General features: G+C 41.5%; 1 protein-coding gene across 1 annotated transcript in view; it reads right to left on the bottom strand.

The window, feature by feature from the left end:
• Positions 1 to 14,768, bottom strand: part of nr3c2 (nuclear receptor subfamily 3, group C, member 2) — an 85,526-nt gene that overhangs the window by 33,018 nt on the left and 37,740 nt on the right. The window contains exon 3 of the mRNA XM_030052476.1: positions 1,140 to 1,267. Coding sequence (XP_029908336.1) covers positions 1,140 to 1,267 — 128 coding nt within the window. The remainder of the gene's footprint in view (positions 1 to 1,139; positions 1,268 to 14,768) is intronic.

Below are 14,768 nucleotides of genomic sequence, written 5' to 3'. Positions count from 1 at the left end.
GATAGGAAATGACTGCAATTCCTCCAATGGCCAGGAAAACACCTAGAGGGTTGGACGGCTGGCTGGCAGGCCTGTTTGCTTGTTTGTGCTTGCGCCGGGTATGTAAGAGTGTGTTTTGCATTCAAACGTCCCTCTAAATGAGTTAGGCCAATGCCTCAGGCAACAGGCAGAAAATGAAAAGCACATTATGACTGCTGCTTATTTTCCCCAAGCTAAATATAACGTAAAAGCCTGTTGAGGGAGAATTACCTACTGGATGTTTTTCTTTTTTTTTTTTTCTTTCTTTTGTTGTTGTTGTTGTTGTTGTTGTTGTTGTTTTATTTTATCATTTGTTGTGTTCTTTTTTCTTTTATTGAGGTGCCAGTCAACGAGCACTTAGCATGGCTACAGTTCACAATTTTTTTTTCACAATTTTTTTCTGATTTTTGTAGCAAATATAGAGAAAGACTGCTGAGAGTAAATTCACAGTTATGCTGTTATTGCATTCAGCTACCTCTGAAATAATGCCATATGACAGTTTATCATCAGTTACTAATGGAGAAAACCATTTGATCACTTTGATTTGACTGTACATTTCTTGTCTTTGGTGATTTACAATCTATACTGTAAAATTTAATATAGAACACCTAATTACATTTTGTGATTCTGTTCTACATTGTATATAACCAGTTATATCTAATTATAAGACAATGATACATTTGCTCAATTACCACCCTTTGTCTTCACAGTATAAAGGCATATTCATGTGATTGCCTTGACCTGAAGATGACCAGTCTTGGTTGAAACTAAAAAAACAAAAATAAAGCAGGGTGCAGGTATTCTCCTCTTTTTTTGGTATTCACTTTTTTCTACCATCACCTGCAAAATGATATGAATGTATGCATGCTTCTTTGAGACTTTTGTATGATGAAAAAGACATGACTGGTCATTATGGCTGCTAAAAGTGCAGATTGCATCAAGCATTTATCCATCAATCAAGGTGTCTTTCAGTCCACAACATTTTTGCAATACAGAGAAACAAGTATTACTTGAATTTTGATAATTATAATGCTCTTCTGTATACAATGAAATATATGCATTATCTTTATTATCTCTTTTTGCACTGTGCCATCTTGGTTGAGCATGAGTTCATGACATACCTTCCACGGCTCTTTTAAAGAAGACTTTGCAGCTTCCACATGTGACGACACCATAGTGACATCCTGATGCCTCGTCTCCACAAACCAGGCACACTTTGGCCGTTGATGATGGTTGCCTCAATGACGAACTGGAAGGACAATGCACAAAAAAACACAAATTAGTTTTCTGACCAAACATAAATCAAAAAAGGCATTTCAAAAGTCAATAGCAAAGCTAGGGCAGAGTGTCCCTTTCTAACTATGTTGCAGTCTGACACACGCTGTGAAACATTCTTAGTTTTACGAGCAGTACAGTACAGTAGCGGCATAATGTGGCGAGCCATAAAGATGTCTGCCAACCGAGGGAGAGGAGGGCTTTGCACCCATCTGATTTATGGCTTCGCCTGGCTTACAGAGACGACAGTGACAGAATTACAAAGGAGATCGCTTGAACCCAATAAGCAAATCAAAGACAAGCTAGACAGAGTCCAGGATGCCAAAGGACAGAGGACTCAAAACACTACGCCATCCTTGAAAGTAGAAACTAGGTGACAAAAAGTGTTGAAACAATGACAGAGGGAAAAAAGAAGAAAATAGGAAAATATGAGACAATATATATTGCAGTTTACGGTTGAGGAACAAAACCACAGAACTGATTTATATTCTCTAATTCTATCTAATCCGAATCATCGTTTACCTTGGCATCATTTGCTGCCTTGATTCTGAGCATTTTCTACAATTAAACAGTGCAGAATGTATTTTGTTGCTGATGTAATACAAATAGAAGACTCACCGAGTTACCATTGACCTACTCCTGCACATGACACTATTCAGATAAAATGTGTCAAGGTGTCAAAGTTCAACAGTACTGAGTCATGCTTGGTTCACAGAAATATTTGATTATAGTTAATAAATAATGAATCCAGTTCGCAAAGAGGATGACTCAAAGCATACTACATCAAAAAATTAAACTCCATCGGTCTCATGCGCAGTACAGGCCATTGCACATGTACAGTCAATTCAGCATTTTAACATCCAAATTTAAAGCAGACCCAGGGACATCCAGACAAAATCTATTTTTCAAGTCGGACTCCGGTAAATGGAGACATCGAGCAAGAGACGGGGGAGGAGGAGGCAGGTAAAATTTTGAAAATGGATCAGGCAGCCCAAATAAAGTTTAGATGAGTCAGCAGAGATGTGATTAAACAGCTCCAATGAAACCTGACATGGTTTCATCAGTCTGCAGCACACAGATGGCCTGTGGATAGGGCTGAAAGTGACCCTCTGCTATCATGGACAAGGCATGGAGCTAAACTGTGAGAGTAAACTTGGGGTGAGCTCAGCAAACAGCGGCGTGTATCAAAGAGCAGCAGGTTAGGGTCTGCTACTTATTCATGGCGCCTGTTAGCGGATACACACTGAACCAGTTGGGTCAGTGCATATTGTAAATATTTTCTTTTTCACACATTTACATTTTGAATAGAGTAAAAGCTTTGTGAATTTAAAGGTTAGGTCTATATAGGGAAAAAATAAGAATGTGTAATCTCTTATAAGCATTCACACACACACACACACGTACACACACACACGCTTAACCACCACAACAGCTAGATGGGTACAAAGAGAGAACACCTTGTATCAAAACATTAAAAGTGGCCTCAGCTTCCCCTCCTTTTCTGTGCTAATTACCTCTCTCTCATCTCAATCAATAACATGCAAGGTGATTGTCTGGTTAACATTCTCCTTACATCCTTCATCAAACCAGCTGCCAAGCTCTCCCTCCCTCTCTCTCTCTCTCCCTCTCTCTCTCTCTCTCTCTTTCTCTCTCTCTCTCTGTCTCTCGCTCTCTCTGTCTCTCTTGTGCACACACAGTTCCTCCTGGGGACTTGCTGGAAAGGGGTACAGCAACAGTGCACTCAGATACAATCAGGACCAGTGATCTAATTCCCTCTCGTCCATCTACACACACATTCAATTTGTTAGGACGTTTAGAGGAGTCTCTGGCGAGGTGTTTGTCTGACTAGATCTATCTGGCATTGGGCCCCATGGTTTCGGCTAGCATGTGCATGTGTGTGTGTGTGTGTGTGTGTGTGTGTGTGAGAGAGAGAGAGAGAGAGAGAGAGAGAGACAGAGAGTGCATGTGTTGATGTTTAGATTTGTTTGCATAAGGGTGTGTCTATTGAATATTCCACCATACATTGACTTTCTCTGCAGCAACCCCCCCCCCAAAAAAAACAGTGGCTCTGCTAACAAGAGGACAGCTTCATCATCAAAGAGCAGCAAGAAAATGAGGAGATAACTCTGCAAACATTAGAGTGACCGGTCCAGAAATCCTCCTAAGGAATGCTTCTAATACCCACTCAGTGATGGTCCTCCCTTTAATAGTGGCACACAACATTAAAACCTTGCCGCTGCTTGCCAGCCTGCCTGCCAGTCCACCAACAAGGTGACTTCCCCTCCCTCTGAGAATTATATAGGTCATTCTCCCTCTCTGCTTATGAAACCAGAGCAGACAGACCAGCCTGCAGTGACTGTGCACTACAGCCGCCAGAAGCTCCAACTAAAAGACATTCCCAAATCAGGCTATTTCAGCAGAGACGTCTCTGTTTTGTGATTGTACTTTGAATTTGCAGGTTTGAACAAATTACCTTCTCTGGTTGGCTTATGATTTAGATGCAGAATCTTCCAAAATAGCAGCTCCTGTCCTCCGGAATAAAGATTGCACTTTTGCAACCATCACGAGTAACAATCAGTTCAACCATATCCAACCTCATTTCTTGTCATTTCTTGTCATTTCTTACTGACCATGCAGCGCCAGCCAGTAAAGTGCTGATAAGGCAGCAGCAGAGGCAAACTTGCAGAGATAATGTTGAGTTACAGATGTTTGTTGTTTCAGGAGCATTCACCACGTAACAGGATTAGATGGTTAAACAAAATCAGCTTACATACGTTTCCACAAGACCTTTTTTTTTTTAAATTTTTTTTTTTTTTTTTTTTTTTAGAATAGCTGCCAGTTGACAGCCTAGAGGGGATCATGTGTTTGGTCGTGTGTATCTGTCTATGTGTATGTGTATACCTGTCCGTAGCTAATCTTGCATACTACTGGGCCTATCAGCCTCATATTTTTTGTGCACACTTATGACTGTATGATCAAGGACGTGTCATGGTTGTGATGATTCAAAACCTTAGAAAGTGCTAAAAATCCAAGCACCAGAGATGGAGAGCTTGCCTCTGTATCTCCACTCTTTCTCCCCTTCTCCACTGCTTGGACTTAGATAAGAAACCAGGGAAAATACAGAGGCACTGCCTGCATACTTCCTCTTCTCCAATGCTCAGACTTAGGTGAAAATCAGGTAAAGAGTTAGCGCTTAAGGTCCTTGTTCATACAGTCATAGCTGTGCACAAAAAAAAAAAAAAAAATTAGGCTTGTAGGCCCAGCAGTATGCCAGATTAGCTGTGGACAGATATATACATACACATACACATACACACAGATGATATTGGTATTTTCACTTTGTAAGGGACGTTTCACTTTTGCTGGTCTTGCGAAATTGTTCCTGTCCAGATTTGCATTCCAAGGTAAGGCAACACGCCTGGCAGAGATCTGCACTCTTCCAGGATTGAGCAATAAAACCTCAAACTGACATCTAGAGCCACACTTGTAAGATAATGAGCATGACTGCAACCAAAAAACATAAAAAGTCATTCTGGACTGGACTAGTTTTGCAATTGTGTGTGCATGGTATTACTGTAAACTGGGACTGCCTCTTTTGGTCTTGACCCTTGTCTCCTCTATTTCTGGGTACAGTCATAGACTAACTCAAGGGGACTGACAGCACAGATCAAAGGTCTCATTCTTTGCTCCAGTTGTTGCTTTTTTCTGCTCCTACACAAACCCCAGGGCAGCAGTTTCATTGTTTTCAATGTCCTTTCATCTTTAAAGATAACACACAAAGCTAACAACTGATTCAGTCGCTGTTTATTTCCCAGGAGGATACAGATGAGTGTGGGTAAACAATGCCTATTTCTTCCCACCATAGGCAGAAATTTGGATGTTTCTAACCGGTTCTCTCACCCTCTCCCCTGCCTCCCAGGCCTACATGCTCCTTAAGAAGATATTAATAAAATGGTAAGAAAAAAAAAAAAACTCAGTGTGAGTTTGCAACCAGACAAAGCCCACAATGCCCACTAAAAATGTACTACAACCACAGGGCAGATGTGTGGGCTCAAATTGGTGTCAAGCTTTCGACAAGTAATTTGGATGTCACACTGGGAGCATTCTCAAAATGGTTCAAATATCTCTACCTTCTCTCAGCTGTGGAAAGAATGCTAAGTCAGCGAGAGCAAACACAGGATAGGACGGTTGTTTAAGCCAAAGATGTCTCCAAATCAGGAAATAATGTACTTGACAATCACAGCAGGCATCGCAGCTGCCTCCCTTTTGCTTGTCTTTTTCCCAAACTCTGTCAAAGCTACTGCAGGTAGGTGTCCATAGTGTCCCTGTACCATAAACAGGTCAGCATGGGACATGGGAAAAAAAAAAAAGTCATCTAATCGTGATATAACTAGCATGATTAGTTGCCATAGAAACTGAGTTTGTCAAGGAAAAGTTGAGGAAAATTGATGAGTAGAATTATAAAGGAAGTGGAGGGGGCATAGTCATTCTCAGGTTATAAAGATAACATCATTATGGGTGAATAATGGGCTGTGAGATGCTGCTAAGGCTGGTGATGGAAGACAGTAAGGCCCACGTGGTAGGAATGAACCCTTTGACCCAGATAAGTACATTAGCATGATAGAGTCAGTAAACAAGCAGTTGAACCACAGAGCAAGCTTTGTTGTATAGGAAAACAATGTTCTCATCATGCATGTAATGCCAGTCTCTGTCCGTCTCACACACACAGACACGTATGCACACACTCAAACACGCATACACAAGTATTGTATTTGCACCGCTGTAGACCCGCCCACTGTAAAGATAGGATTGTGAGTGTGTGTGTGTGTGTGTGTGTGTGTAAGCAGACGAACTGACTCATTCATTCTAGAGGCTGTTATCACGGGGATGGTTCAGACAAGTGCCATAGCCTCCCTGAACCAGTCTTCATGAAAGAGAAGCATCCTTGACTCTGCAAACAATAGCTTCCACAGTACAGTCTGGCCTGCAATATTTATGTAATACACACCTTGGCATGCTGAAAATCTAAATCTAAAGGTAGACTAGTTTAAACAAAACCAAGGGGAGATGAGAAAGAGAGTGGAAGAGAGGACAAAATGGCTTACATAATCATAGGCAGACAGTATAAACATTAGGTTGACGCCCACTCACCGCTTCTCAAAGAGAGAGCGGTCCTGTGGGTAGAGAGCCACCAGGGAATTATTTTCCTGGTGAAGGTGACCCTGGCATTGGGCAGAGCACCTGAGCATACAGAAATATGAGATTTCCTCTTTGCCAGGCTCATGTTACAATTGTGTTAAGGTTACAATATAATCCCCTCTAAGTGGCTTCCGCATATGGTTAACTATGAAGAGAAAAATGCAGCTTTGTAATGTTGTGCATGAAAGCTCCATATGTTCCAGTCAGGCACAACGGCCATTTTCATGTTATATCGATATTTCATTTTGTTTGTATTTACAGTAAGACACAATAGACAAAGACCCACAGTATGGGACATATCGGGCCATTTCATCATCAAATGAAATTTATTTCACCGTAGAGAATGGTGAATTTGCTGTCTGATGGTATCTGATGGTCTGACATCCAGGCTGTGATTGCATTCCTTGTTGTATTTTTCATTTGTGTTGTCTCCCCACCACGGCTTATGCCTACAAACTTAAACTGACCTTCCCCATAACAAATCATGATTATCTTCCTCCTGTAAATCCACTGTTTTGAGTGTAAACAAAGAAATGAGAGGTCATACAATGCAAACAGTCATGTATCCACACACACACACACACACACACACTCTAGAGAGTTGACAGGGGCTTGCTGTAAGGGTGCATACAGGCTGGCACAGTATCACTCTGATCTACACACAGTAACCAATGTTTTCTACCCTATCTTTTCCCAACATGTCTGAAGCTGTACTTCAAATACTGAACAAATGCAAACATCAACTTCACTGCCACACGTCACTGAACTTTCACCTTTTTTTCATTCAGTATTCAGTAGCAGCTGAATGGCCCAGAGGCCTGGATAGTGGAGACACTGAAGCCCTTTCGGGTACTGGGAACTGATTAGAACAAAGGCCTGGGGAGCTGGTTGACCACTATAAAACTTCCCCTCAATCACTTACTGTCAAAAGCAGTAAATGAAATTAATCACCTGAGATACTGCGGCTATCTCAGTAGTAGTAAAGATTGCATGCATGAATCTCTGCAAGATGTGGCAGGGTGTTATTATCTGGCAGGGACGACCACTGCTGCTGGAAATTCCCGTAATTCATGCTTGTCAAGAACTGTGATCTGAAGCAAGCGATGGATCACGTCCATAAAATACAAAAATTCAGGCATGGGGTGCCACGGGGTGCCATCTGCCCGTTTCATGCTATCTGTGTGGACTGACATGCTCAAGCGCCATTGGATTGGTGACATGCTGTCTGCGTATCATGCTTCTTGTCCTTTTGACCAACTGCTGGAAAACTCCAGTAATTGAGAGGTGCTGCAGCAGACATCAGCTATCCAAATCCCCACAAGAAAAAAACAAAACAAATCACAAAAATCAGTCTTGGAAAAAGGTACACTTTGTGGACCAGTCCCTCCTTGAGGTGACTTTATGGAACAGAGGGCTATCCGTGTCATATTAAATGGTAGGTGCTGCAAGATATTACATGTAACTATCAAATACAGCCAGTGAACACATTCATTAGAGCTGCAATAACATGATTTTGACCATGCTCACTTCACTGCATTTGTTCCCGCACAGAGTAAGAACCAGGCTTAATTTAAGATCCCCAATACTGCTAGGAACTTCATTAATTGGGATCTAGCTGTTGAGCTTCTGAAATGTCTTTCTACAAGGCTTAGAAAAATGGTTTTCTGGTACAAATCACACTGATTAACTTGGTTAGCTCAAAAGATTGTTTCTCCCTTTAGAGAGCCATTTTTAGAAATTTCATTCTGGCTAAGCAGACAGCATAAGGCAACAGTAAGGGGACACAGAGATATGACCTAGGAAAACTTCTGAAGTGTGTTGTTATCTGACGTGGTCATGCCAACAAAACAGCAGTTACTTTATTTATACCCATGAAAACAATCCTGCTATTCATTTTTCTAACGTAGCAGTATCCCTAACAAATCTCCTGTTAAAGTCCCAACACAGTGATTTCATCGACTCAAGTATCTTTCTTGACTTGAAGACTTCAGTCCTCACATGCCAAGCATAAAGACCTGTTAATGAACCCCAAAGTTTTCTGTTTTTAGCACCAAAAATTTCCAAGAACTCGGCTGAAGACAGACCATACTCGGGATCAAAATACTCAGCGGCCACGAACCAGCTGGGAACACATCTCAGCTGACTTGTTGAGAAATGCACTAGTGGGCATCAGGTTGATTTCCAGGCATGGGAAATAGAGCAACAATGCAAACAAGAGACCGGTCATAAACACAAAATGTTAAACACATAAAGGAACATGAAATACCAGCTCAATGAATTTAATCACATTTTCCCTCTGAATATAAACCTACGCGATAACAACAAAAATAAGCACTGTAGTTGGCATAAATCTAACTAAACAGAGGAACAGGAGCCTATTTTCTCCACCTTTGTGTAACATGGCTCAAACTTTACTTTAATCTAGCTCAGTTCTATGCACATAAACGGACCGACTTCAAAGCCACGCTGCTAAAGCTGGTTTCACTAGAGACCCGAATCTTTTGATGTCAGTGGCAGTGGACAAACTCCTAACTTTAACTCTGTTTACCACAAACCAGGCTCTCTTCCACCAGATCCAGGCAATCCCTGGTGTCTTACTACAGACAGGGCCGAGACCTGTCCCTGTACAGCAGGTGACCTCCAGACTCAGCTAAGAGGCCCTGGGACGCACGAGAAAGACAAATCCCTAGAGAGGGAGATTATCTTTAAGGGATCAGCTTTGACCTGAGCCATCTCAACCCAACGCACTCCTTAACTTGGTTCTGCACTTTCTAGTAACAGTCAATTCAACAGGAAGAACGAGTCAGTCAATGGGGTCATGGGATACTACTACAGTAAGTATCATAAATACAATCATCAGTTTAAATGTCAAATTGTTCATATAAAAAAGGGGTAAAATGTAACTCATGACCGATTGTTTTTATTCATATTTCCAATTAATCCTTACACATTCATGCATGAGAGGCCTATAGTAGGGCTGCCCTGTGTAAAAAACAACAGAGAAAAGCATTGACCCAGCAAGACGTCACAAGTATCTGAAGTATGTGTGGCATACTGTACTGTACACTCCTTTTTTTCTTCTCCATGGTTTTCATCTCTGCTCGGCCTTAACCACTCTCTTAGTCTCTTAGGCAAATAGCTTTGACAACTGCAGTTTCATAATTTAATTTTAAATATCATTAAATTATTATAAATCTAGTATACCATGCTATAAAATGGATACAGCCAGAACTGTATGCTCGACAAATCTCTTAAATACAAATGCTAAAACATTAGGAAAGAGAGAGGGCAACAGCATCAGCTACAAAGTGACACTGTTTTGCTGTGCCACTGGAGCTGATCAGCACCAATTTCATTTAGCGTGACTACTGATTGAGCACACTCTTCATATTCTGCATTATATATTTCATTAATCATAAATGATTCAGCAGTTCATTATTCATAAACTAAACCTGAGCTGAAGGTCAACATTTAAATTCTAAAATCTTAAAACCCAAATGAACCAAGTCTGTGGGTTCAGAAAAATGAAATGTGCCACGAAATATCTTATTCAAAAGGCGACCTTTTCCCTTCCCTACAATTTGAAAAGACCTCACTCTGAATGTAGGCTAATGTACACTGGCGCTGACACATGTTGCAAGCAACCCTACGCATTAACTGTCACATACAATCATCCTCAACACCCACCAGTCATTTACAATTCTGCCGGGACAAACATGGAGGGAGAGCAGCTGAGAGTCCGACGAGCACTTGTGCAGAAGGGACACAGTGCACACACAAACCTATACAGTACGTCAACATACACCGACTGCTACAGTTTGCTATGAGGCTGCCAAGCGGATCTGCCTGGGGTGTTTATTGTATTTATAGCTAATGGTTGAGTGGCTCGGTAAAGTCACTGGGTATGAAACCGCAACCTCAAGAAATGGGCTGTGCACGGGAGTCTGAGCCAAGACTCTGGTTGGCTAAAGTCCAGGTGGTTAGCACCACAGCAGCACATTCTGCATGTTAGCTCAAGAACTGCTGAGAACTGCTCTCCAGTCGGCCTCTCAATAGTATTTGACATGTTCAACAGCAGAGCAACGCTGGTACGCCCAGCTAGAAGCTCTGCCTGCACACACTGTGAATGCTGCTACTTTAGCTTATCTATCACATGAGCAAAACTGGTCATGAACAAACCAAAGCTACATGAAGCACGCAACTAAGCTGTCACAAGAACTTTGTACTTTACTGGCAATTTCTTCTTGTTTTTGTGGGGGTTGATTTTTTTTTTTTTTTTTTAATCACAAGTGATGAGTCAATTGTACACCATTAGAAAAACAGTAATGGGAAGGTAATTCTTTTTCATGTAAATCCAAGTCCAATAAAATGAATGGTCAAACAGGATTACAACTACATTTTCCCCCGTACCATCAAGCCTGCTTGTTATAAAGTGGGGAATTATATTCCTTAAAGGTCAACTTTAAGATTCTGACCTCACAATTAGAAAAGGTCCCCCACATGTGGTGCAAAACGTAAAAGAAAAAAAAAAAAAAAAACGGGCAAAGACATGCACAAGTACACATACACACAGAATGAGTGGCTGAACTAAATGTGTTTCTGTGCAGTGACCTTTTTCAAATGCAGTGTGCTCACCTCCAAAGGATTACGGGCCCAGATGGCCATTGGATGAACAATGCCACACCTGCTGAGGGACATGGCGCAATTACATTCCCGCAAAAAAAATTACTGCAAAAGGAGAGCCTCGGTCTTGACAATGAGATATGAATGGGACATACATGTGCTGACTCATCTAGCTCCTGGCTAATCTAACTTCAACTACAACCACAGTATAATCCAGCCCTTTAATCTATGTTAGATCTTGAGTCAAGGTCAGCCCATGCCATGTCATCAACTGTCATCAATGGCCTTCCACAACAACAGGGTAATACTGCATGTTTTCCAGTCACATCACACAGAAGCGCTGAGGAATTACCTGTGTGATGATGAGAAGCTTTTCAGTTTCCACTAGCTCCACATGATTTGAAATGTCTCTTTCAAAACAGAAGCCTCAACTAGAAACATCGTGATCGCACAAAAGTAAGAGTTAAATGACTATTTCTGCAGTTTGAAAAAGAAAAAGAGAGGAAAGAAAGTGACAGACATTATATATCATTCAACCCAGTCAGGCTGTAGGGCTGATAAACCTTAGCCATCAACATACAATGCCCCGTTCCATACAGACTTACCTTAACACAAAAGTATCTTTTACTAACCACACTGCACAAAGAGACACGAGCTGGCTGTGTTCAAAGGGAATGAGAGAGAGAGGGAGCGAGACAGAGAGACAGAATGTATTCTAGGAATACACCTCATGCCCCAGCTGACACCACCTCCCCCCACCTCTCATTCATCCCCGTCCCTGTCGCTGCATATACACTGTATGTTATACAGCCCAAAACACAATCGCCTGTTCAAAACAAGAGGTTAAAAAAAGCACATCAGTCACTGTAACCTTGGCTCAGGTGAGCGTTGCTTCAGATATGGCTGACTATTGATGTATATTTAATAAGGTGAAAGATTCGCAGCGGTGCGAGTGGCTGCCCTTTAAGCGTGGGTGCCCGTGTCACCTTGTCGGGCTGGCCGTTTCCCGGTGATGTCAGCAGTGATGTGGCAGACTGGAGGAGTAAAGAGAATAGGAGAGTGAGAGAGGACTAGAGGGAGAGAGAGAGAGAGGCCGAAAGTAAAAGCACAAATATTTAAATCGGATTGTTGTTGATTTACACCTGAAAAGGATGCTTATTCACTGGCTGGTTCCAATCAGCTGCATTTGTCCGTACTGATCTTGCCTATAACCAACAATGACCTATTCTGAGAATGAGCTGGTTCAGGACAAGACCACCAACATGCATTTGATGTAGGCTCGGGCCAGTAACTGATCATGTCCAATATCACAATCTTAGCAGCCATATGCAGTATTTTCTACAGTATCAATCCACCTTCTCCTTTGTTTTAATACTGATTTTAGTTTCAGATTCATTGTTGTATCTAACTTGCGCTTCATCCAGACCAAGTTTTACATAGTGTAGCTAATTTTGATTACACAACATTTTCAACTAATATGCAATTCATGTACACAAAACATTTAATTTTGGAGATTTTCAGAAGAATTTCTAAATAAAATGTGATAAATATAAGGCACAGTAAATTGAATTTTTGAAATGATGGGCTGATGTTGACTTTGGTGAGCCACTACCCCCCTTCCTCCCTATTGAATATTGCAATATTTTGACAAGACAATATAATAATATTAAATTGTGGATATTGCCCAAGTTTAAAGTTGTGTCTCGCATGCTGTTTTGCAGATGCCGCAACACTTCATTGCAGTTACGGCAAAGAGGCAGAAGAGGAGCAGCCAGCATAGCAATGAAATGGTTTGTACCTGGACTGTCCCTGTCTCCTTTCACCAAGCTCACACTTGTATGCACAGAAACATATGTTCATCAGCACACACTTGCCTGCACATACACACACACTCACACACACATGCACACACATACACATACATCATTTCCCACCACATTATAATTCCCTTCACACTGCACTTTTAATAAATCATAACATCAGGCTTTGCCACTAAGACGCCCTGTTCAAATAAAACATTTGCCCAACCAAATACTCCTGGGGCTCAGAATATCTCCCACATTTTCCATCTGAGGGAAATACTGTCGATTCAGAGGTTTTTCTCCTTCCTCCCTCCCCTCCTCTTCCCTTCACTGTCTTCTGTGTACACTACATCTCATTGTCTGAGGTGTATAAAACTCTGAAGATTAGGGTAAATACATGACATCTTGAGCTCCTCTCATAAATATTTAAGAATGGGAGACAGGCCTAGGGCGTATGAGGGAGGGGAAATATCTAATGTATATATACCTTATGCGGGAGGTGTATGTGGATGTTTGCTTTGTTTTAATGAGGAGCAAAAATAAAGAAACACTTTACTGAACTGACAAGCACGAAGCCAGCAGTTAGAGCCTCTGGCTTTTTTTTTTTTTTTTTTTTTTGAAAAATGATGCTCCTAGAGATGGATCTCTCCCTTAAAGAAGACTTGCTGCAGTCCAAGCAGAGTGGATTTTTTGGCATTTTTTAATTACTTTTTGTGGGCAGGAGTTAAGTCTCAAGTGAAATTCTGAGTTCTTAAATGGGAGGCCATGGGGATTTACACAGTGAACAAAGGATTCCCTATTGAAACGGAGGGCTTTGTGCAGCAGAAAAGCAGCTTGTAGCTCTGCATTTTCTATCTATTCACTGTTCTGCTTCATGTTGCGAAACCCGTCAGCGCTAATGAGTAGCTTTATAAGAGGAAATAGAGCATAATTGGCTTTTGAGAGACAGCAATACAAAGACATGGGTGGAATAGGGAAGGGTGTCTGTCAATCTCACATCGAGCATACCTTCTACCAAGACCTGACTGGCACACTACATCCAGCTTTTCTGACGCCATATATTGTGCAGCACATTGACAGCCTTTCAGTGTGCCACTGACTCCTCTTTATGTACTCTGCCCCCAGGGTCTGTCTGTCCACAGAGGCTTTATATGAGAAAGACTGTCATAACAGCCATGTTAGAATGTAAGTCATGCCCATTTCACTGGGATCCCCGGCCAAAGCATACAAACTCTGGTTACAGTGAATTGAGAGGAGGTGCCAAGCTGCTCTGAACATATCTGTCACCACCAAGTCCCCCCAGGAACCAGTGGTCGTAATTTCCATTTAGCACCTACCGCTTCTACACATGCGTTAGAGTTTATAGCCTACTTATACATGTGTACGCTGCCCTGAGCTTGGCTTGGTGAACCACTGGCTACTACCGCATAATCTTTTTTAGTAAGCACCTAACCATGAACAATAAGACTAAAAGAAGCATATTCTTTAAGTGTTTTACAGCCTGTGATTATGAAGCCTTATAAAACCAAAAAGGTCCAAGTGTGAAGGCCTCTACTGCGCTGAACTTATATTTCTTTTGAGGCACAGATGAAGAATTCACTGCAGCTCTAAATAAATCTGCAACTGGCTAGACCTGTTGAATGCAAAGATGGAAGAAACAAGAACTGTTCGCCTTGTTTGGATTGTATTTGCATCTCTTTGCCTCAACAATATCTAACTACGCTTGCAAGATCTATTCAGCAAGAGCAAAAGACTGTTGGATTTACACACCTGCTAAAGAAAATCTCCAAATGATATTCCTTACAACATCTCAGTGTTTCTTCATATCACCAACCTTTTCCATTTTTTGCC

This window comes from Myripristis murdjan, chromosome 1 (assembly GCF_902150065.1).
Source record: "Myripristis murdjan chromosome 1, fMyrMur1.1, whole genome shotgun sequence".
In the NCBI taxonomy this organism is placed as follows: domain Eukaryota; kingdom Metazoa; phylum Chordata; class Actinopteri; order Holocentriformes; family Holocentridae; genus Myripristis; species Myripristis murdjan.
Note: the sequence above shows the minus strand (reverse complement) of the source record. Positions and strands in the feature narration are given on the sequence as shown.